The sequence below is a fragment of the Acanthaster planci genome, linkage group LG01 (assembly GCF_054643075.1).
Source record: "Acanthaster planci isolate LZ-2023a linkage group LG01, COTS_SCS, whole genome shotgun sequence".
Lineage (NCBI taxonomy): Eukaryota > Metazoa > Echinodermata > Asteroidea > Valvatida > Acanthasteridae > Acanthaster > Acanthaster planci.
This window is the reverse complement of record NC_141777.1, coordinates 26,443,391-26,470,621: the sequence shown is the minus strand read 5'-3', so window position 1 is coordinate 26,470,621 and position 27,231 is coordinate 26,443,391. Positions and strand designations below refer to the sequence as shown.

The following is a 27,231-nucleotide window of genomic DNA, read 5'->3' as shown; positions in this document are numbered from 1 at the left end:
ACTTTTTGTGCAACTTTATATTCTTCAACATATGAAAACTATTTTGCATCATTTTGTTTGTTAAGTGCACTGAAAACATTAAATTGGCCACTTTTTTTGGGGGGGGGACAAGTCGGACAACTGAACGTGCTGTTGTAATGTCATTCAGGGAAGGCAAGGTTTATCTGCTCAAACTGAAAACCCAACTTTGTTAATTGAAAACACTTCTAAGAAATGGTACAGGTAGCTTACTCAAAAAATTAATCATCATTGAAAACGAGCTTACCAGCAAAAAAAAAGAATACCAGCATTTTTTTGTGCACAAAACAAAGAAACAATGAGGTTTTTGCCAAGAATGGCATTCACAGTTTTACTCATGAACATGGAATCTTGCATTTGATGAATATCAAATAAGCATCAAACTACCTTTTTAGATAGCAGAAAACATAATTGAAAACACAATTAACTGAAACATCAGAGTGCATTTTCAGGGGTTGTACTAGTCTTGGTTCAAGACGTCCTTACCGCGGTGGTGTATTAGATACCGGTACTCATAGCGATGCATCTCTTTCTTTAGTAATTAACTGATCTCAAGAGGGTGCTTTACACCTCTGACCCGACCAGCCATGCACAGGCAGTTCATCTACAAGTCAGGTTTGTGAACATGTTTGGAATGCCCTCTGCTTGTGATTTGGGGTGTGTGAGGGTGAGTGATTTGATGATAGCAGGCATGCCAGGCGGTCCTGCAGTGTGAACACACTGCTAAGGTCTTGTACCCGTAGGAGAAAAAAATGCGTTACCAAGACCCTTTCATGGCATTCAAGGATTGGCCCTACATTAACCTCTGCCTACTATGACACAGCTGAGGGGTAATTTGTGAAGAATTGGCTACTATTGGCTACATACACGTACATTTACATATTTGTGCATGATCACACGTTAACTATAAAAGGATTACAATTATTTACATGTAGTTTAAATTACATACGTATAGGACATTAACTGTTTGAGGGTGTGTTTCAGATATTTCTACACTTTCAGGTATTTTTTACACCCTGAAACCAAAACTCCACATGTATGGCGAAGTAGGAAGTGAGCAATACATTTTCTATCGATTGTCTAAGAGACCATTGAACCAAGTGGAAATGTGATTCATTACGATGTGCAATGTACAGATATACCGGTACATGTATGTTTCACCAACTCATTTGAAGTCAGTCTATGGAAGAAGACTTCACAAAATCTGACTCATAACTTAAGTAACTATGGAGTGACTGGGAAAGCAGAATGAGCAAGTACCCCTACATATGGTGAGCACCTACAGAGGAAACATTTCCAGAAGACCAGAATACTTCAATTAATTATGCCACGATATCTTTTAGTTTGTGAACTGCTGCAGCTAAAACTTGTAGTGATCAACTAAGAAATCAAAGTTTTATGAAAAAAAGCTGTATTTCTGCTAAGATATGGTTAAGACAACAAAAACATCACATGTATATGTAGGAGTTTTCCAATTTTTCACTCAGAATCAAGCAATGTTAAGGCCAGGTTATTAACAAACAGTAAACGCTCAGAGGCATCCGAAAGATTTAGGCTTAAAGAGAAAAAACAAGGACAAGTTTTCTGAAATTAATAGAAGCAACAAGGAAGCACAGCAATTTTATGGAACAAGTTGGTGTCAGAAATTTTTGTTCAGGAATTTGTCCAGATTTTAAGTGGACTGAACATACTGTATATGTCATAGGGTGCACCAATGGGTGTCCCACTAAGACAGCAATGAGGAAAGAGAGGTTGATCCCAGACCAACTGACCACCTCAGGAGATAGGAATCACAGTACGTTTGTGTACAGTTGCATTCCTTCAATATTGATCATTCTGAAAGACATTTTTCCTGTGTGTGTGTGTGTGCTAACCTTACATACCTACATGTACTTGTGTGGACTTGTGAACAAAAAATGTTACACATGTCCACAGGACGTTTCCCCTTCTCTGAAAAAGAGGTTTAGAGGCATTTTGGGGTTGGGGTCATCGTCGTAAAAGGAAGAGGAATAGTCAAGGAAACCTTGTACAAAAAGCCAGCTGAAAATCATATTCCCAGTTCAAGAAAAACTAGTATTTTCACTGAGTTTTCTCAACTGCATGAAAAGAAAGGAATGTCCACACTAGGTATGTAAGGTTGGGTGTGTGTGTATTTTGCTTTAGGTTTTTCGAACTAACAATCACAATAACACTCATGATTAAATCTTTTTGCAAAACAATAAAGAACACAAACATTGCAAACTCAACCTTTGAGTCTTTAAGAAGCAGAATAATGTGGATTATTCCCCCTTTCCAACGGTTATATACATTGCTTGTACACATATATACACGTGTATTCAACTGTGTTTTACAACTGCTTATTAGATTAAACAACATATAATGCCAAATACTGCAGTTAACTTCACAGGCAGTATCATCAACAACATGTACAGGAATGCTTAAAACCTTCCCAAACTTTGAATTGTCAAATCCCTTCACAAAATTGATTCATTTGAGTAGACTACGGGTACTTGAGAGGGATGGTTAATCATGGTTAACGATGGCCCAGCGTTCCTAAACAAACATGGTGCACTGGATCAGTTACCGGTATGTGAATAACACAAGTACCAACACAGCAGCTTAACTGATGTTCAAGACTCTCTCAGTAAACCACATGTATTAAAAAATTTAATCTCAGACAACCCCCGACATAAACCCCGGCCTACCACTTTACAGCTTTCAAAAATATCACTAACACACCCACAGTGCCAAAATAAGGAACAATAAACCGTACAGCTGACAGATGATAGCTAAACCATACAGCAAGGATCGCTCCTCTCCCTAACCACTGACAGATCTGCTGCTAGGATGGGTCATCACCCTTTGTTATTCTTGAAGTTTCACTGTGTGTACAGCTGAATTCAACCATAACTGATACACATGGCATACTGAAAAGGCCCCCCCCTGCCAACCCCAATTTGTCCCATCCACAAGAAGTCCCACTTTCTCACAGTTGAGGACTATCGAAGAATTCCACGCGACACAAAACTTAAGGGACACGAATCCAAAGGCACAGCTCAGTCTGTTTCTCCATTAATTTGATTTGTCACCCTTTGCCCCAGGAATGTGTGGGCTTTTTTGCCTCCCTCCTCTCATGACCCCTTGTCATTCTCGCAAAGGTTACGCTCGGACGAGTCTGTACTCCTCCAGTTACTTTCTGCATTTGGCACCTATGGATGTACCCGTGAAGCCAAAGTGAGTCAATCAGCACATGGAGGAAATTTATACCACCTAAACGACCTCCCCTGAACAGAGAGCAAGCTGAATAAATGTAGACGTGTTTTCTTGATTTGATCGTCGACACAATACTGTGGTCGGACGGCAGTGTCATGTGACTCCATTAATTACCTTACCTGTTTGCCAACTCACGCCATACAAAGAATCTGATTGCAATTTACATTAACCTGATGGCAGTCACACCACAGGAATGCCTAACACTTTCAAGTTGAATTTAAAATCTTCAGTTAACTGTCTACACTGTGTACAGGCTGGATATGGACCATTTCCCCATCTGCAAGTTCAACAAGCAAAATCCTGCCCAGGCAACAAACTTCATCTGGCTTAACAAGGCTTTCAATACATGTACATGTACACAATATCCATAAAGCCATTGTTGTCACGTCTTCCTGCTACAATAGCAGTTTTAAGTTTTCCTTTTACTGATGTGGTGTACTGTACATGTCATTGTAATTGTACATGTATATGCAGTGCTGTCTGAAAGCTTGTGAGAAAAAAAACAAGCTTAAACTTGAGAGGGATTCACACTCTGGATCTCTTACTGATGCATACATTACATACCTGTAACCAATAAGTTACCAGGGTCAGAAAGCCAGTTCATATCCAGTGTACATGTAGAACTGGTTACAGCTGCCAGTGAATTTTGATAGAACTGACAGCGCTGGAATTTATGCGACTACCAGGTACATGTAAATGCTCCAGGTACATCTATTTCTGTGTCTGATGCATTCAATGTTTCGAATGAATGCTGCGATTTCTTACCTACTGCACCACCCACTGGAATTGAAATAAAGAGGTGCAATACCGGTACATGCACCTAGCCCCTCCGATAAAAAAAAGTCGATAATTTTGGGGTTATAGACAAATCCAGGTATCTTCTTGTTTCCCCTAAAGGGGAGAGGGGGTATTTTTGTAATATTACTTTCTGCATTTCATTTGCAAGTACTGGTACATGCCTGTATGCAGAAAGTACAGGTTGTGCAGGTAACTTCATCTAATTAATCATAAAAACAAATTTAAACAGATGGACAAGTACGTACATCTAAAAGGCAACATGTACAGATGTGACAAGTGTTTTTCAGTTTTTGTACTTGTGCACCAAATATACATTTAATGCATCAGGAAATACACTGACAAGTAAACAAGTACCCATGCTGTAAGTTACTACAATATGTCATAAGTACATGTACATGTAGTCCTGAAGTCCAAAGAACAATGATTTAAAGAAACCTGCATCCCCTGGTGTACAAGTCAGCTGTAAGCAACACACCCAGCAGAAATGATATGATGATCGTAATTACCGCAAGCCTCCCACAACTTACATCGCCCTGTTCTTTGTGCTTGAGTTTTGCCTCCAATATCTCCACCCGCCGATTCAAGGTGCCAATCGCCGCCCAAATGGCATTCAAGGTATCCTGCACTTGTGCTTCTGTTGGCATGGTGACAACACAGTTGCACGTAGAGTGTGTGGAGCCTTCTTCCTGGCAATGGCAAGAGCAAGCGTATCCCAAAATACTACCAGTAAAAACTACCGACGAAAGAGTTGAGTTGTTTTGTTCCCACGGCAGCAAGGGAAAGACGGGCTGTCCAGCTCAGTCAGATGCCAACTGGAGTGTTTGGCAATATTTTGAAGTCACAGCCTGGACCCAGATTTCAGACCACTGCTCCAGTGTTCAGATCATGACAGGGGGGCTGGTCACATGACACTGCCATCCGACCACAGCATTGTGTCGATGATCAAATCAAGAAAACACGTCTACATTTTGTTCAGCATGCTCTCTGTTCAGGGGTGGTCGTTTAGGTGGTATTTCAAGTTCTCAAAAAGTTGTTAACAAATACCATACTATCAGCTGGGCGAGGCTGATAACATGACCTGGTCTTTTTTTGTTTTTTTTTCTTCCTTTCTTTGTTCACACGTTTAAATTCATGCTTGCGAGACTGCCGTTGGTTTACAGATGCCTGTCTTGTGGATATTTTTTCTGCCTCTCATCCTTTGCAAGGTTGCCCGGGGTGACCAGGGAGATGGAGCAGCGAGTTTCACATTCCAATGAGCTGAATCAAAGTCAGATGACGCGCGGGTGTTGGACAGCAGCCAGGCATAGATGTAGGTTGCTTCAAGGGCCGTTTGGAAAATTTGTCCAGAGGAAGAGATGAAGTAAACCACTTCTTCACTGCCAATAAATCATTTAATAGACACGACTTCTCCTCTGAGGCCAAATGATCATAAAAACCAGTCTCCATTTTGTATTCCTTGACAGCTACATGTAATTTCATCAGAAGTCAATCCTAACATGGACCTACTGTACATGTACACCTCAAACATTTGTCATCCGTGCACTCCAACAAATTTACATGTAAGTATATGTACATGTACCAAAACAATGATGATCACAATATCCTGTACACATAACTGAAGTACTTATGCCCTTTAACAATACTGAAGTTACTTCTTTGGTTTTGTCTACTATCCTGCCAGTTTAGTATCATGATAGTCACTGTAAACATGAATTCAAAATCGCATCACTACAGATGAAATGACAGCCCTTAATTATACATGTATGCGATTCCAAATTTCTCCTCTATTTGATCCCAATTACCAGACAAAATAATGACTTCATTCATCCAAGTCTTATCACACGTGGAGATTGAAACATTTGCCTGTATGCCATTTTACAAAACGTGAGTGATGACGAGTGCATTTTAAACCTCACAGTAGAAATCTTCAAGAAACTCAAAGCCACAACTGAACAAGAAACTGTCAAGTACATAATTTAGCAAAATGGTTTGATTTCATTCATACCCTGTACTTGAGGTGGACACACAGGAAATGAGTAAATATTACTGTTAATATATAACCCAACCTGACAAGATGAGTTGTAAGTTGCCAAAGCCCCTTTTGAGACTACTGCATGCAGGCTTGTCAAATAACCTTGTAGAAAATGTAAATCAATAGGAACTCTCAACACATGATGTCTATTTCAATCAGGACACCAAACTGAGGGAAAAATCAAAACAAAGAATTTTTTTTTTACAAGTGAGAAATCAGACTTGAAACATCAAATGTGTCTCAAGTCTGTCAACCCTAACCATCCTCAATCCTAAAATCCTCCGGGTGGTTTTGGAGGATTTTGGAGGATTGACGCTGCATGACAAAATTGCATTGCTGATAGCGAATGATGCATTGTCTCTAGGTTGTGGGTTAGACCTTGCGTTGTTTATGTTCAGCTATGCTTAAATTCATACCCACATGTGAAATCCTCCATACTGCTCCAGGATACCATTCACACGGCTGCAGCATAATGAAAGGAATTCCCGGAGGATTTTGAAGGATTGAGGCAGTGGGCACCCCTCCACAGAACACATCCAAGAAATATCAGAGGATTTTGGAGGACTGAGGCTGTATCTATTTTCTTCACGGAGGCAATTGGAGGGTTTTAAGGATTGAGGCTGTATTACTTTCTCTTATAAATCTCCTTACTGAATCCAAAAGAACTCCAGAAAAGTAACAAATGAAGCCTACTGAAGGCAGCTAAAGTCAAACACTGGAGACAAAAGTCTACTGCCTCCCTCCCAGACTATGGAGCTGTGAAATACATGTAGTTTGTACTACATGTATAAAAGACAGGTTACTATACTTTATCAATAGTTTCTCCAAATTGCATGCACCTCTTGTGGAAGTACTAGACACTTGTGCTTCATGCATGAAATTCCTAATAACATACCCAGATACATGTACATGTAGGTATGAGAATATCCTTAAAGTACTACTGTTTCTTGAATAAAGTACTCAATCAAATCACCAGAAACTGTTTTCATGAGGCATCAAACTTGCATACACAGTGCATGCACAATACACAGTACTGTATGTCACTGCATAAGAAGGTACACACTGATTCCATTCGTGACTGGGACTACAGCTGCAAATGAAGACAGAAAATACATGTTGAATTCCTGGGCACGAAACAATTCATCCTGATTTATAGTTGTACACCACTTTAGAAAGCTCACCAACTATTGTTAAACACATCAAGCGCCCAAACCCCTGTAGACACAACAAAGAGCGTAGCTTGATGGCTACAGTCTGAGTACAATTGTTTTGTTTTTCTCAACATGGTTAACAACTAGCCAAAAAAAAGCCACTTTAGCATTCAGGTATAGATCTGCACAATTTTACCCTTTTAAGATTTGGAATGCTTTAAACACAATGCTGGCGGAAGTGATTACACCACAAAATGCTCTCTTCAGTGTTCCATCAGTTCATCCAATAAGCGATTTACAAATATAAAAAGAAACCAAACAAACAGAGTAAGTACTTACACAGTGCTTAAATCCAAGCATTTTCAGTTTTTCTATATAATGTGCTCCAATGGTAAAACAGGCAAAATCAAGCATGTAGTCCTACAATGCTTCGGCCGAATACATGTACCTCAGCGCTACTCTAGACTTCTCCCACATAAATATTTCCTCAACACCAATCATTTGCAACTTAACCATCTATTTAAGTCCAGATCCAGTGGCATCCCATAATTCTGGTTTTAAATTATCTTCTGTCGAAAGAAAAAAAATAACACTGATAAAATGGGCATTCCTCTGACGCTTAGAGGCATGCATTTAAACTATTTCCCCCCTGACGTCATGCTGCTCCGTATTTTTAAAAACAACCCGTAAATCAGAAATAATCATATTTTGCAATTTACCAATTATTTCCTTAGCCGGTCGTATATTACTCGGACTGGGCTCACGCAACGAGGCCACATGTCTTCACAGACAATGACTGGGAATTTTTTCGAAATGTCACGAGAGGCACAAATTACTGTGTGCGTGGGGGACTTGTGAATCAAATACCAGTACAAAATCTCACGTTGATTCGCGTGGGACTACAGGGGTTATGAGATGATGTATCGGGGTAACTCACGACTCCTCTGGGTGACGATAAAGTTCAAAGAATCAGCAAGAATGTTGGCCCACTGTGAAAGATGCAAGCTTTCACATTGAGCACAACTTTTTCCTTGTGGTGTAAAGCCTATAAATACCTCAAGAGTTGATGGATATTTTCATTTGTAATGTCTCCATTACTCAATTCAAGGTGTGCACATCCAGTACCAATACCTTAAATTTGGATCTCAGATTTTACAAGCTTAAATGTAGAATCAAGTTGGCAGTTGTTTTATCGCCTAAAAATCTGTCACAAGTACAGTATCTGGCTCACACTTTATCATCAACTGCAACACTCACTCCAAAGTACTTCACTTGTACATTAGTACTTGTACATGTATGTGTGATCAAGTACTGTAGGATGATAATACCTTGAATGGCATAAGTACCCTACTTAATACCTTGAATGGCATTAGTACCGTACTTAATACCCTGAATAGCATTAGTACTGTACTTAATACCTTGAATGGCATTAGTACCGTACTAAATACCTTGAATGGCATTAGTAGCATACTTAATACCTTGAATGGCATTAGTAGCGTACTTTCACAGTAAACCTTCCTGGCACATTCCTGATCACTACGTGTAACAGCTTATCATGGATGGGCAATCTCGGGGTATCACACTTCCCACTTTACAAGTAATGGTCCTATAAAGAGTACGCTGTTTGTACACGTAGAACGTGTACAAAGGCTTGGCAAATGGCTTACTTACATGTACTTCTGAGGACTTAATTCTAGGCTTTAACAGTCAACAGTTACAGGAAACTTACCGTACACATACACTTACACAATTCAATTACATGTATTACTCTTGCCCTTGCAGCCTCTGAATACCGTACATGTACGTGTGTGTATGGGAACTACGTATTTGTGCAGTTTGATTTCATTACATGTCAGTAGAATTGTGTTCCTATTCTGTTCTGTGTGAATTATATTAGTTATCATATGAGTGCAAGTGGAACACAGAATAATGTATCACGTCTGAGTCCCATATAGGCCGAAGGCCTTGTGATATATGGGACTCAGATGCACTCGACTAAGACGCACGAGACATTATTCTGTGTTCAATGAGCGCAAGTGTGATAATGAATTTATCTTCAAGCAAACTTGACGCGCTGTAAAGAGGTTACGGGATTATGCGCGCAAACGCCCCACCTTTGAATTTCCAGTAAATTTTTAAGTTGTGTGTTTTGCTTTTAGCGTAAAAACATGAAAAGTAACGCACTGTGTGGAGTAAGAACAACGCATTACACAGGGCTTGACATGGACCGTGCGACACACTATTTGTTGCCATGGTCAACCAATCAGATTAGAGAATGCCAGTTTGCTTGAAGATAACATCTTGTGTTACAGCTTGTCCTCTGGTAATCCTGTGTGTTCTCTACATGATTTCTGCACACTAGTCTCATAAACTGTTTGCTTGCTAGTAAATGTCAGAAGTTTTTGACAGACACTGTCAACAAGTGGGTTTCGAACAGCATGTTGTCCCATCCTATCGTATATGTATGAATGATCCTCAGCACTGGCCACAATTTTTTCTAACATCTTGACAAAGTAAGACTTATTCTGAACCTCTCTGATTCCAATGACCAATGAATGCCCCACTACATGTACCTGTGAATCAGATTAGCAACGTTACTTGTTACTTTCAGACAATACAATCAAGCTCACTCTACCTGTGTATGAGGGACTGATACTTCTTTTTCTGCCTATTACATGTATGATGCAAGCTTGAGCCTGAGGAAGAACTTAAATCCAGTTTACAGTTTCTGCAATTAACTGTTAACAGTTACTGTAGTACTATTACAATTGTGCCCTGGTAATCTATAATGCCATTCCTCAATGGCCCACATGGGCAACATACATGTACATGTACAGTATACTCTACAAATACTCTATAGTATTTTGTGGCTTTGGACTTAACTACTCAGGTAAAAGTAAAGTATGTGTACTAGTACATGTACACATGTACATGTATATGTACCGGTAGGACAATGTTGTCCAAAGCCAAGGCAGCCATTTAAAATATTTGTCATAGCGAGGAATATTTCCAAGAAATGAATTCCTACAACCAGTCTCTGCACATGGATGAGACAGTCTATTCCCAGAATATGCGGGTTCGGGCATTGTGATAAGCTGTGCCTATCAGATGAATTGTCACCCTGTGCCAACAGAGGGCAGTGTTGACATTCCATTGGGCTGTCCAACATGTAGCTCTTAAAGCCTTCAAGGGGGGTTATAGGAGCTACATGTCGGCAAGTCTTTTGTGTCAGTGCCACCTTGATCCTAACCTTCCAGATCCTTCACGCACGAACTAAGTATTTGGGAGGATTTGGCAGGATTGAAGTTCGGAAAGGAAAACACAATCACTGTTATATTTTTCATGGGGCTTGATATACCTCAAAAGTTAACCCTGTACCTTTAAAATGTCATTCAGGAAAGTTCTGGAGTCTTCAGGAAGCTTTTTAACCAGCAATTACGCTGGAGTTAAGTTTAATAATACTAAGAAAGAAAAGTGCTAAAAGACACAATCACAGAGCGTTAAATCACAGGAATACTGGCCAAAAACAACTGCGAACAGAACGGTGCAGGACTAGCCAACAGATGATAAAAAGTATAACAAAACAATGTCATCAGTAGTTTGTCTGGGCTGCATATACATGTACATTACCTACACCTGTGGTGTGGTGTGGTATCAATGTATCCATGCTTACAAAATGTCAGGCCTCCCTTTCCTCCTAGCACAATATATGTATGTGCAGATGTAGTTGATTGACAAAACTGACCAACTACTTTGAATTCAATGTTTGTTCTGTTCACAGTTCCTGAGGGTAACAGATATGAGCTGAATTGAGACATCAATGCCAACCAGTTTCCTGAGGCCAGGCATACATGTACATATATACATGTACATGCATGCACTGGTACATGTGCACTGTACATGTACAAGTTCATACCAGTACATGCAGTTGTGTATAAAGTAGACCTATCCCCTTTTTCAGGATATCCTGTTGCTGCTGAGGAAAGGATGGATTTCTTTCTTCCTGTTCTACAATACAATGTCAAAAAGATGTACACTACAACTGAAACTTATCAAGCACAAGGCCATCTGCATGCTTAATACATGTGTGGTCAGAAGCTTTCTGGCTAAACCCTGGGATGTTGGGTATTGTACCAGATGGCAGTGTTTCATCTACGGTCACACTGAAGCCACTGACTGGTCCTGTTTTCGGACAAGCCAAATCATTTTGGACAGGCAACTTTTTGCTTCAAACAAGTTACACCCTCCTCGTCCAATAAGCCAAAAAACTCTGGACAGGCAGTTTTTGCTATCAACAAAAAGTCACACTCCCCCTGTCCCAAAACACTAAGCACTGATGAGAATTTTACTGTGAGCTCCTTGCAACAGTTGGGCTGATGGGCTGATTTAATTCTAAAAATGCGACATGCCGGTAAAATGAAAACATGGACACAGACACATGTACCGGTACGACTGGCGTATCTGTTGTGAAAATTTGGCTGCGGGTGGTCAGTCAGCTTATAAATAAATTAACTTCCGGTGATAGTAGGCAGGCAGGTTTCAAATCCAAAGGAATCCCTGTTCTACGCCCCTGCCTTCCATTTTCCCTTCTCACCCCTTCTTCAATTCTTAGTCTGAAACTAAGCATTAAGCTACTCTGACCAAAATTTTCACTGACTGAAAGTTATTAACTTCTACATGTAAAGATTCCACCTGTGTACATGTACATGTATTTAACATGTTTCATCACAGCGCTAACATTTTGTTGACAGAGCAATCATCAATGTCACACAAAGGAACACAATATTGTTAAAATATGTAGGCACATGCATGCACACTATTTGGTCATTACAATGAATTTTGGATTTTTTCCTTGAAGGGTGTAGAATAAAGGGAAGATGGGCAGCGACTTTCCTAAGTAAAACAGTGATACAGGTATGTTCTTCAGGATCCACGGGAGCCTATGCAAAGAAAATAAAAGACACCAAGATGGCCACCTCACTTGTCCTCTCTAGCAACTATGAGAGATGCATTCTTTATCAACATACACGTGGGTGCCGTGTACAGCATCTTTGTGGGGAAAAAAGAGGGGTATGACTCATGAGTGAAACCTACAGCACTGTTTCCCTACACGAGGTGACTGTATTGTCGTCAAGTCCTCGGCCTGATGTTTGCACGTGCTCTCCTCCTCCCCCGGCCAAGAAGCCGGCTGAAACCGTATCCATTCCTTGGAACATTTGCCCTATGAGGTCATACATTTAAAATCCGGCAGCCGGCTCTAGCAAAGACAGCATTCAATGATTCTGATCGCACATACCCGCGTTACGTGTATGTTACATTCAAACAAGTTTTTTTGAAAGTTGGCAAGAATCTGGCCGATGCCGTGTTAACAATTTCACACATTTTTAACTGGATGAACGATAGTGATTAAAGAAAATTTTGCTCAGTTTTTTTTCTGCAGCATGCACTTAACTTTACACTGTGGGGTATCGTGACAATTTCATAAACGTAAGGAATTACAATTAATATGTATGCATCCTTGCAGGAATTCTGATCAAATAAAAGACCGAGTTTCTGCCAAGATTCAAGAATATGAATGTTAGAGGCCCTGGCATAATTTACAGTTTGTCAATAGGTCACTCACATTATTCCACAGGGACAGAAGAATAAATCTGTTAAATGAACAACCAGCAGGCTGGGGCCATGCCCACAACATCACCCTTATCTCTCATGATTAATGATAATACACTAGATGTGATGATGGGCAGTCCGTTGATTTGAGTGTCAAACCAGGGTTCTGACTTCAGTTTTGTTTGTATGAGGTCAGAAGTCCGATGGAGCTTATAAAGCAGATGGTTTTCAGCTCTTTTTAGAGTTCTATTTTCATACCAATGAGAAGGCGGCTTTTGATGACTGTTTAGATTTTCTGGTCCTTTTGAAATGACAGACTTGGGGTAGGATTTGCTGGCCAAAGAAATACGAGTTACATGTACCATGGTACATGCAAAATTTGCTTTTCGCAAGCCTATAAATTGGATGATTAAATATTGAATATTTAATATATTAAATATTCAATATTTAAATATTCAATACTGACTCCCAAAGGCATTTAAGAAATCCCCAGTGTTTTCCCTAGAATGTCAAACTGCATAAGGGGCTGGTCCAGGAAATGTTTCTTTGCAACCCAGAAGTTCAAAAGGTTACTCTGTAATTTCCTTTGAAAAGTTTGTTGGGTGTCTCGTCTTCCTACAACGTGATGTTACAGGTGCACGTAGACACCCGGTGGGTCCATGCGTACATGGTATATGCCAACTGTCACTACAAAATGACCGAAGTATTGTCATTTTTCAAAAGAGTGTGGCAAAGCTAATTTAAAGAGGGGGGTCTGTTTTGTTTCCAGGTGCAGTACACTCTCTAAGTTCCATTCCACTTGTTAACACATTGTCTTTTTAAAACCAATTTTCATCCCGTTCAACTACCGGGACTTTCAAAACTACAGTTCATAGTTGATGTTTCCGTAATAACCAAACCTAGCAGCTGTTTGAAAGCTATTTTTCTGCATAATACAGAAATGAAAATACAAAGTCCAACTTAATCCTAATTTTGTATTATGTACACTTACATACACAACAAGATCTTGACATTCTAATGAAATTCAGGTTATCGAAATCTCCTGGTTGCTGACACATGTACATGCATATCCTCTTATGCAAGTTTTCTTGGACATACACTAAATGTACTAGTATTTGCATGTCAAAATAATTCATTTCGACATGTACATGTACCTGTTCACATGTGTGACTAAAGGTTTAACTGACAAGGATGTAGTATACAAAATGATATGACAAGTGCACACAGACCTATATCACCGAAACACCGGATGACAACCAAGTCTGTCAAACCAAACACTGTGGTACAGTATGAAACTTGTGACTGTTGACATTCGACATTCAGGGCATGAGACTCAGTCCTCCATGGCCGGGTTTAGACTTGGTCTGGCAAAAGTGTTTCCTTGGTGTCAGTGAACAGAAACTGTGGCATCTTGGATTTTTAATTAGCTTTCAAACACCAATTAATCATCTTTCGAATACCGGTAAGACAGTCTGTCAGAAAGCCTGTTTTGTAGCCTGGCAAATGTAGAGATTTGACAGTTGTCCTTGTTTGTGGAAACTGATGTTTCTGCAGACTTGATTACACCAGGAAATTAAACTTTCTGTTCGACTTTGATCTGGCATTTTAATCTTGCCAAGATGGGTCACATCAAACTTAAATTTGTGCAATTCGAGCTCCATGCTGAGAAAGGAGTTTTAAAATACTATTTTCTACCTTATTAATTTCTAAATTTCAAAGTTTTAATCCAAAATAATGGCATTCATAATTTAAAAAAAAAAGATCACCAAACAAGTACTGCTTAAATTATTGTGTCATTTTTTAGTGGCTGAAAGCCAGATTCAACCTTTAATTTGGTAAAAAGTCTGCAGTAAGAAAAACCAAACACCGATGAAAAACAATCGTTTGCAATGTTTTCAAAGCATGTAATAATTTCCAACTGAATCGCTTTAACCCTAGCCCTACATAATATTACAAACTACTACTTGTAGTAAAATGTCGTAATCAGCCCTGTTGTTTATAAGAGGACATGACCTCATTGTTCTCTGAAGCCATAAAATACAATAGAAAAGACAATGTACCATACAGTGCTGTGGCACTATGAATGCATGACTTCACTGTTCTCTGTACAACTCCTACCAACAATGGAAGTAACCTAGCCAGAAGCAGTAAATTGTAGCGCTAGGTCCTTCGGGCTCAGGGTATTACTTAGTACATGTATTTTGTACCGGTATTGGTATTGAGTACTATTAACAATATGCTAATACGGTTAATAGAGGTTTCCTAGCTCAATTTTTTTTCTGTCCCTGATTGAAGATGTCATTCCAACCTCAAACAGTAAGGACTGTTTTGTAAAACAAACGCAAATCAGCAAGTGGACAAAAATAGGCAACTGTAAAAATGGTGACTATTAGATGTCCAAATAATGAAACCAGAATCAAATATCCGACAGAGATCTTTCAGGCCTGCATGCCTCGTGCCTGTTGTTCACACCAAGAGAAAATTTTATGTAAACATAAAGTCAAAATATCATGTGATTTGAAAAGTGCAATTCTGGTACTGGATCATTTACTGCTACCTCTTCAGCATGTGAGGGCTACATACATGTACATGAATGATGCACAATTCAGGATGAAAAAAAAACCGATGCAACATGTAATAGGAGGAATTCATTTTCAGATTTGATAGTTGACACTACAATTTTTTTTCCAAGTCTTTCGAATATATTTCAAAGAAACAGTATGTAATTCTTGGTATGAAAGTGGTTTTAGTGACTACAACTTAACTTTGGGGCTTTTTTTAAGTGTTCTGCTTTCTTGACATGGCCATCATGACAAATTTAAAGGCCCATACTTTTGTTATACCCTTGCACTGCACCTCTGTGTCCCATCTTAAGCCTAAAAGTTTTCGATTGACCATTGTTAAGGGTACCCTGTAGCCTTAAAAGCTCTTCTGCTCATGTTGGTACAAATTTACAGTTATGAACAAAAGAGTCACCATTCAAAAAAAATAAAAACAACTAGATAACACCTAGTGGTAAATTTAGAAATTTTGCTGTCTTTAATATCCCTTTCTTTGGTAATTTTTAAACACTTTTGGCAAGAAAATTCTGGGCTTCCAGTTGAAATGAAAAATCCCATATATACAGTTTAGGGAACGATGTCTTTCTTCAGTGACATCATAACAAAAGTGCCCTCATCTGTGGAAAAGAATGGAAAATTAAGCATGCTTTAAAAGGTGCACTTTTCAAAAACGCTGATAAAAAAAAGCACATCACATAATCAAATATTCTAAAGAACATACTACTGTTCCAAAATAAAATTCATGTCATGCGCCCAGAACTTATCAACAATGTCCCACTGGAGTATAACAAGGAATACTGCATGGAAGGTTTTATTTCATACCCCAACATCATCTTTCAACATTTGTCAGGTTTTAGTCTCATGTTGGCAGAATGCTTCCCAAATTTCGTGATTTAAAAGTCTGCAACAAATTCTCAACAAATATCAAAATTGCCAACGACATCTGATGTACATGTACACATGTGGAATTCTCACTCACATGCTTTGAGCATGCACATGTATACATGTACAATCTATACATATGTAAATGTATGCCTAAAACTACAAGTACATGTACATGTACTACATGTACAGGACGTTCATTCTACTTGTCTGCCATTCTATTCAATTTGTTGCTGCACAAACTGGCTTTCGGCTTAAGTGAAGAGCCCGCTTTCACAAATTTTGCACACGCTATCATTTTGAATTTTCCCCCCTCCAACTTCATGTAGTGTGCTGCTTTAGTAATTGAACATGTCCCCATGTCAGAGTTAATGAAGCAGGATTTATTCATGGTATGTACCGGGTATACAAACCACACAGACTAATCAGTGTCCCAGTGTTCATTTGTAAAGGTCACACGGTCTAGTGCGACAGATTACATGTATACCGTACATCTTACTTCGGAACAATTTTATCTCCATCAAAAAATGGTTTCATTTCATAGTTTGATTTCTTATCTGCCTCAGTTGTAGGAGGAGGGAATGCACGAAGAGACGACACTGAGCTACATGTATTTCTCGCAAGCATGCTAGATGTCAGTAAAAATTACAATTTCTGCATTTGATCCTAATTTTGGTGATGACTGTCATTGATATTGATTTGAAAATTCCACTTAACACCTCCTCAAACCATCACATCTTTGTCTGAAATCAATAACAACAATACTGGTGTGACAGTTACTGCTTTTGGTTGCGGGTTTTCATTGGGCTGTTTGTCATGTACATGTATAGCTCTCTGTGTTCAATATACTCCTGTGCATACGTGTATACATGTACATTGTATATTCATATGACAATTCCAATACTCACATACCGGTACATGTACATGATGTATATTCATTTGAGGATTCCAACTAAAAATGGGCTCCTTTTTTGCTTGAACTGTACACCTTCATTTTTTTTCTCTCTCATTTTAAGGGATGTTTAAAACTTTACACAATTAAGTCTACGGCTTCAAGTTCAAAATTATTTGTTTTTTATATACGACTCTTTTTACACCAACTTCTCTTTTCTTCATGATCAAAAGAAACTTTTGTTTCACATGTACTAGCAGTCAATACAGATACATGTACAACAGGTACAGTATGAACTAAAAATATGAAGTAAACAGAGTGATTCTCCCTTTGAACTCTTGGCCACTTATTTTATTACTACAACAAATTTACTATTTCAAAAATATGTGAAAAAAGTAAACCCTGGCTCTTTTTTGGGGGAGCCAAAAGTGCCCAAGGTTTAGTAAATATTTATGCTCCATAGTGTTAGTGGGGAGAACTGTCCATGTGTCAAGTGCTGGGAGACCAGTGCCTGGGACCTCATGAGCGCCAGATATGCTACAGGGAAATAGCCAGTCTTCAAAAGAAAATAAGCATGGGGCAACTGAAAACAAATCGCCAGCAAAGTTGGGTGCAAGACACTGAGCATGCCCGACTGTCATCAGATGCTGAGTAGGTCATCAATCATTCCATCACCAAAACACATATGTGTGCAACACTTACTTATCTGACTGTGTGTCCATTGGCTGACATACACACCATACGTCTTTAATTCTTTTGGCATAGCCCGCTCTGAACTGATTTCACAGCTTCCCAGCAGCATACCTTTACCTGCCTTGCCTTGCATCATTTGGGAACCAGTCACAAGAAGCACAGATTGCATGTCATTTCAGCTGGAAAGTACTGTGTTTCCCTCAATGAGTTCCCTGAGGTTGGTTCCTTCTGTGTAGGATATATTTCTGGTGTTTTTTTGTTTTTTTGAATTTTTTTTTGGCTATTTGGCATTATCACACACCACCACCAACCAGCCATCTACGGTAGATGTTCAAGTTATTACGGCCAGGGTCTTCAGCCGATCTTGTGTACCATGGAGTGAACTTTCTTGTCCCCTGCTGTTTTTGTACAGAAAACTGACTCCAGCAGGGTTTCAGAGCTGGTGAGAATTTTCACACTGACACACAGTGACTGAAGACAAGTCCAGTAATCAACATCTAACATTTGTCATTCTGATATGACTCAGCTTACATGTAGCTCTGACTGACCATCTTCACAAACGTTAGCTACATGTACCGGTATGGCTGTAAAAATTACCGGAGCGTGTGCATCTTCTTGCTTTAATACCCACATATAATCCCAACCTGCATCGTTTTGAGTTGGTTAATTTTATCATGGGGAAACCATAAAACAATGTGCATGATGCTTTACGCTGCTTATGATTCACCATAGAAAATACAGTCTCACTAGTTCTTGGGGCTATACTTGTTGAATTCAATTCATTCAAAATACTTCAATGCAATCTCACTGGTGGAGTTACGTATGTCACTCAGTATAAGTTGGATTTTTTGTTTCCTCCTGTTTTAATTTCCAATCTATTTAAATACTCTTACATGTACATGTTAAATTAAAGTGAAAATTATTCTACGGTAGTTGGTGGTGTAGTTGACATTTTCTCAGCTTTTACACTTTCGCCGATACACAATAACTCATCCACGAGACAACAATTTGTTTAAAACAGGTATTATTTGCACTGTTCAATGTACATGAATTATTACAAGTAAGACAAGTCTCAGCACAAGGACAGCTGCTCAGTCGCTCAGTTTAAGTACACTGTGCAGTGCGCACACAGATTGGATTTTGCAGTTTATCGTCCTCTAATCTGCAAATTATTCATGGTCTTTGCTGCATCAAATTTTATTGCTGATACCATCCAAGTCAATGACAAATTTAGAAAACGGTAATATAAATAGTGCTCATGTGTAGATAAATGGTAGATAAATAAAAGCAATTTGGAGGGGAAAAAACCAATACTTTCCATCTCATAAAGTATTAATAACAAATGCAACCAAACTTTACTGAATATGTGTGATTGGATGTGAAGTCCTGATAAACTGTTTCGATATTAAAACCAGAAGAAAAAGCCCTCACTGTAGTGTTGCAGCACAAGGCAACCTTGGCTAATGCAACACTTCTCTTGTAAATTCATCTTCTAGTGTTCCTTAAAATACACAACAGGATTTTCTTTCCCTAAATGTATGAGATACAAAAAAGTCTGCATTCAGTCTAACATACATTGTAGTTTCTATTTCCTTTTTTTCCTGCCCTTCCATTTGTAAACACAAGGCCTTCCTGTTGCGAGCTAAAAAATCAAACCCAGGGAAAAAAAATCTTCTTCCTCTGCAGATAGGATTTGGACATGAGAATCCTGCTCAAAGTTGATTGAACCTGGGACTTAAATTATACATCCAAGCATGCAGCTCAAGGTTTTTTTTTATTGATCCTAACATCAACCACAGTTTGTAAAAATGATTACAATGATTGCTTTACTGATGGCTACTTCTGATAATTCAGGGAGAGCCATGGGTGTGGATCCTTACTATGCAGAAGAATTAACTCGGTTATATGTATTCCATCCAAATCCATTATACTTGAAAGTCACACCATTATTTGAATGCAGTGCAAAGCGCATACTCTGTAAGGCACATGGTTTTTCTTGAAAATTAAGTCAGATATAAGGTGGCAACGAATGATTTGAAGCCATGATACATCATGCATCTTTGAACACATCAGTAGTGTCACTTTAACTGTATGACTGAGCTTTAGATGTAGGCTATGTGAGACATCAAGGTGACATTTCATGCACCAGACAGAATCACGTGTTGTGCATACATGTACATGTACATGTACATGTGTGCCCTCACCTGGACTTAATCCAAAGCCACAAGCAACAGAGGCAGGGGGCAAGGTGAGGGGCACCAGGCCCAGCACAGCCTCCCTCCCAATTTTTAAACTGGGGACTTTGCCCCCCTCCCCTCACATTTGGCAGGTCCTATAATGGGGTGGGGCTTAATGGATTGGCCTATTAATGGCTGATGCCTGATGGTGTAACAACTGGCTGCCCCCCTTTGAAAATCATTCCACCACCACTGTCCAAAGTACATGTTAGTCTAATGCACAAAATGTAAAATCTGTTATCACTAGAAGTGATGAATGTTATAATAATAGCTGTTAACTGATAATGCAGTCTACGATTACATCTTTTCCAGACTCCCCAATCCAGTAAAGTCTTCGTTGCAGGAAATCTTAAATATACATGTACCTGGGACACTAGTTCTGTACTTGGCAACTTTTCCAGTGTATTGTGAGATACTAACATTTACTGCATCATTCATTAAAATGAAATTGAAAAGCAGATCATCAACAAAATAATGCCAGTGAGTAATTTATAATACCTTGCATCACCGTTACCAGAATCTTTTCCTGGTATGAAACAAAAACTATGAAATCTGACACTAACAGAATTTGAACCTTTTGACCTCCAATGTAGCGCTCTGACACTGTTTGAAGAGGTAGCTTACCGAATATTAGCATTTAGGCCTACATATAGTCTCACAGAATCACACCATTACGGTTACCGAAATATCACACGTGACACATGCATGACATGAGAAATATAGTATCAGGATTTGAGTCTTAATATAACGAATATGTGGTGATTGCTGATAAGTATCCTGGCGGTTACAAAGTTCACGGTCAATTTATCAGTAGGCCTATGTAACTGGACAAACCATTTGTGCAATTTCCATATTTTGGGCATTTAATCGTAGGGCGTAATTGCCCCCTACAGTTGCGATGTGTTTTTACTAAACTGTTGAACACACCTTTCCCTCGTTTGTAATGGACTAGACTCCGATTTTTCGTTCATATGACGATGGAGGATGTTCATACTTACGACTTGGCCCGAGTCTTCTCCCGTCTTTTTCACCCCCGTGACCGTCACCTCACCCCCTTCAGGACTCGAGCCTCCCTCGTCTACCGGCGAGCCTCCTCCAACTTCTTCTTTTCCCCCGGACATGTCATAAGACTTGTTCTTTTTACTCATTTTCCCGCCCATCTTTGCTACAGTATCTCTCTGTATCCACAGGGGAAAGACTCTGGTAAATGCCGTATAAAACTGGCCGACAAAACAAAAGGGGCTAAAATTTGAAAGACAACAAAACCGTCGATTATTTTCTCGGCGTGCACGCACGTGGTAAGTCTCTCTGCATAGCAACACGTACGGTATGAATCTCCCTATGGTTCTTCACGCAGCGTGCCAATGGCCGACGTGCCAGTCCAGTCATGCGTTAGCAATGCAGTCCGATCGTCTTGGAATCCCACCAGAAAGCGCCTGTGTGTTTGGACCCAGTTTCACCGAAGAAAACGTAGCCAGAAAACCTCAACTCGCCGTTTTTTTGTGGTTTGCGTACAGGCACGTTGTCTCTGGCGGCCTTGCGAGTGCGTGCTGATGAAATTTGTACCGGAAATTTCCTGCTTGTAATATCACAGACAGAATTAACGGTAGACGTGTTCATATGCAATGCCTATCACGTACGCATGTCGATACAGAACGGTTTTTACTCGTTATCTTTTCGTCCTTTGCCCTCTCGTCTCTTGATCCTCGTGCCTATATCGTCAAAACTTCCACTCCCCGCAAGTAGGCCTACTTCCACTCCCCGCAAGTAGGCTTACCTGCAGTGTATTTTTGTCAGTAAGTACAATCTTGGTTAAAATATTGATGTGTTTTTTATTGAAAAAAAAAAGGCCGTCACGGGGGGGGCGGACCCCCTGGCGAGAAGCTGCCCCCGCCCCTCCATCAGCCAAAAACACAAGCATCAAAATTGCGACGTGCCCCTAGCTGGTATACTGTGGCCTCCTGAACGGGTGACGAGGCTGCCTACAAAAACCCTACAGAAATGATGTTTTCACCATACAGGCTGACACTGTACACATTGTTGGGGAATGAAGGCGGCGGGCTATCGCACTGAACAGCACTCCAAAGTATGTGGCCACCCCTTCGAGATCGAGTGTAAACAAATATTTGAAATCGACTGCAGTATCACTCTCAACATTTTAACCTTAACTTGGAAACTTGAACGGAGACGTATTCTAAAAAAGCCTCTGGAGACGCAAAATTTTCAGCGGTGGAGCTCTTGAATGGCCTCCCGGCGGGCGGAGGCGTACCGGATCACGGAAAGCCGAAATCTGCAAGTCGTCGTACGTTTCTTAAATACAACAAAAGAATTTTTTTTTAATCGACCTGGCACATAAAAACTAACAGAACTGGGTATTACGGATGGCGTAGGCCCCTGTGGGTGGGTCTGTTGCATTCAACACAACGTTGATTAGTTCATTCTCGACATTAACCAAGAGTACCATTTCTCTTCTCCCTTTCTCTGTCGAAAATCGGTGGATATATGCTTGCTGGTGATTCAGCCATGAGGAAGGCCTTTTTTCTTGGACATAAACTTATTAAATGTGGCCCACAATCCCCCGGGATAAGTTGTTCACCTTATACGGGTCAAGGTGAAGGACTTCACAGTGCAGCTATGACGTAATCAGGGCTAAATGTCCGGGGGAGGACCTGGAGTACGTGCACACAACATTTCAAGCCAGGGGGCATCACAAGAAAATAAGATACAGCTGAAGAGCAACATAACCTGTACGATGATTTCAAATGGGGGGCAGGGGACGGATATCCACAGGGGGCGTGCCCCCTGTTCCCACCTCCCGTAGTTACGCCACTCATTGGCGCATCTGGTGGAGGGCGGGGGAACCCCCCTAGGATTTTCTTTTAACAAAGAACACTTCATAGGTGAGTAGGACAGAAAGTAATCGGTGTATTTATTTATCAAATCATTAGCACCAAAACCCTAAGAAAACAACACCAGCAGATAAAAGCACAGTGGCGGCACTGTGAGTTAAGGCTTTTGATTTTTTTTCCCCCCAACATCATCTTGACTGACATCTTGAATCTGAAGCTGCATTTGCTTTTGAACCCCCCCCCCCGACACCAAAAGCTGGATACGCCGCTGACGCCACTGCCGTACAGGTGCGCCTGGCAGTTCGACCCCCCCCCCCCCGCACTGGTTTTAATCATGCAAACTAAGCGGGGGAATGTTGCTGCCCTGTGGGTGTGAAACTCAAGAGGGGGCGCCGTAAGCCAGGCCCGTAAGTGGGTATTTATGCCGTCCGTCCATTCCAATTTATATTCAGGAAAGATTAATGCATTGACCAGATGCATCTTTCATCACGAGCAACTCCAATTTTCGCCACTGGCGGCTATAGTTTTGGTCCAGAATGGAGTGGCGTCTCTGAACTTGGTTTATTCGCTTTGCTTGTATCAAACACGTCCCCGAAAAATCAATACCGCATGGCAACCTCTACGGTTCTCAAAAAATATACGGGCACCTTGTGTGGAAGACTCTCGACGAAAATTAACGTACAGTATTTTCATTTACTGTTCCGTTCATAGGAATATTATGCGAAAGAAGAGCAGTAGCCTATGAGTTCATGAGTTGCATGCCTGTCGAGATGAGCACAAGACGTAGACAAGTCGTCCAAGCACCGAAGGCACCATTCGCCACTAAGCGACAGCCGCACACTAAACAAGAGAAATCATCCAGGAGGAAGAAAGCGAAGACAGACGACGATGCCATGGCAACCAGTATTGTCACCATAGTAACGAGACATCTACGCCATGCAGCTAACCCTGATCGGGCGCCGGCTATGGCAAAATACATGCGAGATCAGTTCACATTTTACGGTATCGGGAGTCCGGACTTGAAGAGCGCTTTCCAAGATGTAAGATGAAGGCCTTATAATGTGCGCGGGAAGTTTTGATGGGATAGCGTTAGGACCAAGGATTGCTAGAACGGTTCAACATGACAGCCAATCCCATGATCCCCTACCCTATGCAAACAACACTTAGAGGTTAAACACATTTTTGTACCCACTTGTTTGACACGTTTAACCCCGACATGTTTAGTGTTATGCGTTTAGGAATGTGTTGAAATGCTAAGCGGATTTCAAAAACCAAAACGTGTACCACGGAAAAGCATTTAGCGTTTAAACTCATTCTTTAACACATTTTAATAAACGTGTCATGGGTTAAACATGTGGAAAAAGTTGGTACAAAAAGTATTTAAACTCTAAACGTTGTTTTTATTATGAGAAGAGCTTCTTACATTCTACGATAAACGCGAATAACTACAGGTCCGACAAATTGTCCCACTTTTGTGAAACAAAGTTTTTGTTAGTTTCTTTTCTTCAAAACATCCTTATAGACATTGAAATAATTCTTGCTAACTAACATGAGTACTTCTTTTTGTTCAATAGCAAATAACTCCTGATTAGTTTACAGTGTGCGAATTCAGATATACGTGTAGCTGCACTTTGGGAACATTATGAGTGTACAGTAAACCGCCACACAGCAGAGGTGGAAGCAAGTCATTTTTTGCAAGTCCAAGTCAAGTCACAAGTCATTTTTTGCAAGTCCAAGTCAAGTCACAAGTCATTATATGCAAGTCCAAGTCAAGTCACAAGTCATTAGGTCCAGTCACAAGTCAAGTCACAAGTCATTTGGTCTAAACACAAGTCAAGTCACAAGTCTCTTTGTCCAAGTACAAGTCAAGCCGCACATTATGTTGTCCAGCTGTAGTAACAAAAAGAACCAGGCGTCAACTTACGAAGTTACGAGTTATAAAAAGGCTATGTGGAGCCGGTCGAGTAGCGTCCGACTTGGGTTGGTAACAAGTCATTTTTTGCGAGTCCAAGTCAAGTCACAAGTCATTTTTTGCAAGTCCAAGTCTAGTCACAAGTCAAAGCTAGTAGGTACAAGTCAAGTCACAAAAATAGCGACTCGAGTCCAAGTCACACGACTCGGGTCAACAACTTTGCCACACAGCACACAGTAAAGAGAGTGGGGGATTAGTAATTACGCATTTCCATCTTGAAGATCCTTGCAGAATCACCAGCAATTACTCAGCCGGCCGACCTCAGGAGTACAATGCTATTTCTATGGCGCAAACCCGAACGAGAGTATCAACATATTGCCTTGAAATTCGCCGAGAGGTACCGGGGTTTGCTCCTGGGAAAAACGGCTGACGATTGCCGAGAATCGGCGCGGTGTCTGGAGACCTTGTTAACGACGAGGAGTTGGTGGGATACCATTGATAGTATCTCGCCAAATCGTAAGTAGACGCAATTTTCAGCACACAGGGAAAATATCATTTTCTGTCTTCGAATTCCAATCCGGAAGAGCTGTCGGGAAGGTTTTCTAGTTTGTCTTCAAAACAGTCACAATTCCTTCATTTCGGAATTAATCTCGCACGCTCTGAGGGTTCTGTTTATACAGGATTAAGCTGTTATCTTCTGTACCACAAAAGACGATTGTTTTCTTGATAGAGGGAGGGGAGGGGAGGGGTGGGTCGGGAGAGACCCAAAGGCAGCAATTTCCTTTGTTCGATTTGAGGGGCGGGTGACACGTGCAATCCAACACGGTTACCCCCCCCCCCCTTAAAATTCCTGCTGTTATTTCTATCCATCGAAACGTAACCCTTCTTTTTCCAAAGTGAAAGATATTGTAAAAGGACATTTTCCGGAAAAGAATCAGACTTTGTTCCTACCAGAAAGTTTGTCTAAAATGTACATAGATGTTTAGGGGAGAACTTCCTTTGCGCTTGACACCAAGGTTTAATGACGCTCCACGAAAAATATGGACCACACATATTTAGTCATGCGAAAAAAGCACAGTAGCATCACGAAAACAAAATTTGAAAAAAAATAATGTCGTACTTTCTTGAAGAAATATGATGACCAAACAATGGATGTTTTTACTGTGCATTTTTTTCAGAGGAACAAAGAAAGATTTGTCAGTGTTCTTGGAGCCCATCACATATACGATGAGTTCCCCCTCCCACAACCCTCTCCAGATCAAAATATCGACAAGAATACAATATCTAATCAGTGCTCTGAAATACGCGATTGGCAATCACGTATTTCAGAGCACAGATTTGATATTATCTTCTTGCCGATATTCTGATCACGGTGCTACGCAGCCATATTCCTCTCCAAATCAATATTGACACTTATTACCGGTATTCCAGCATAATGCGTTATGCGGGTACCAACAATAACTGGATAAAGGGCATTCATCTGAAAGATTGTTTCGGACCTTGTTTCTTGATAAAACATGGACTAGCCTGGCGAGTCCTAATGCATGCATTATGGTGCAATCTTGAAATAAGATTTAAGAGCAAAAAAAAAAAAAAGTCATGCGAAGAGCAAAGTTTGGAATGAATTGCCATTAATATCCCCTCCATTGAAAACATTGGAAAGTGCACCGTCCCTACCTCTTGGATTGGCATGCAACTATGTAAAACCGACGTAATCAGGGACATCTGTTTTCATTTTGATAAAACTTTGAATGTCTGGTCTGTTTGTTTGCTTGTTTTGTTTTGCTTTTAATAACTTCTGAATCGTCTTGGACTGTAGTATAATTGTTATTATTACGAACAACTGCAGAACACACCTTTAACTATACCCTTGCTCTATGGTAATAGGTGCCTTTTGTAGATCAAAGATAAAAATGGCCAGCTTGGGGTCTATACACCCTCCATTTACCTGTTCATTAAGTTCGGAAAGAATTAGTTTTTTGGATTGTCGTTTCTCAGACGTCGTAACGAGAATACAATTACTTGAAACACTTTTCTCCTTTGTCGTGATGGTCCCCCAAATAACTTTTGCTTAGCCCTTTGAACGACTCTCCATTTCCAGTGGTCGGATATCTAGCGAAAGAACAACCAGCTGTGATGAACCCAGTCCTAGAAGGCTGGATAACGCACTCCAACATGTGGCTTCGCCGGACGGCAATCCTTCATCAGTTAAAATATAAACACGACACCGACCAGGACAAGCTTTTCAGGTATGGATTCCAGTCTGCTCGAAAACAGGAAAAGATGTAATAATTAACGTCTCTCGAGGCGCCACGCCACGTGC

The 27,231-nt window shown here is 40.3% G+C and overlaps 2 protein-coding genes across 16 annotated transcripts in view; one reads left to right on the top strand and one right to left on the bottom strand.

Moving 5' to 3' along the window:
* The window catches only part of LOC110975176 (uncharacterized), a 36,765-nt gene extending 14,875 nt beyond the window's left edge, over positions 1-21,890 (bottom strand). For 3 of the 13 annotated variants that reach the window (XM_087138156.1, XM_022227397.2, XM_022227399.2), the window contains exon 1: positions 21,146-21,879. In XM_087138156.1, coding sequence (XP_086994282.1) covers positions 21,146-21,307 — 162 coding nt within the window. In that variant the 5' untranslated portion in view covers positions 21,308-21,879. Of the gene's footprint in view, positions 1-4,616; positions 5,255-21,145 lie in introns of those variants that run through there. The other 10 variants (XM_087138125.1, XM_087138091.1, XM_022227392.2 and 7 more) reach the window with 8 other exon arrangements.
* The window catches only part of LOC110975178 (uncharacterized), a 46,120-nt gene that overhangs the window by 16,964 nt on the left and 1,925 nt on the right, over positions 1-27,231 (top strand). For 2 of the 3 annotated variants that reach the window (XM_022227401.2, XM_022227403.2), the window contains exons 2-4: positions 23,708-24,036; positions 25,190-25,424; positions 27,010-27,157. In XM_022227401.2, the coding sequence (XP_022083093.2) occupies positions 23,746-24,036; positions 25,190-25,424; positions 27,010-27,157 (674 nt within the window). In that variant the 5' untranslated portion in view covers positions 23,708-23,745. Of the gene's footprint in view, positions 1-11,053; positions 11,126-23,707; positions 24,037-25,189; positions 25,425-27,009; positions 27,158-27,231 lie in introns of all 3 variants that reach the window. The other variant, XM_022227402.2, reaches the window with a different exon arrangement.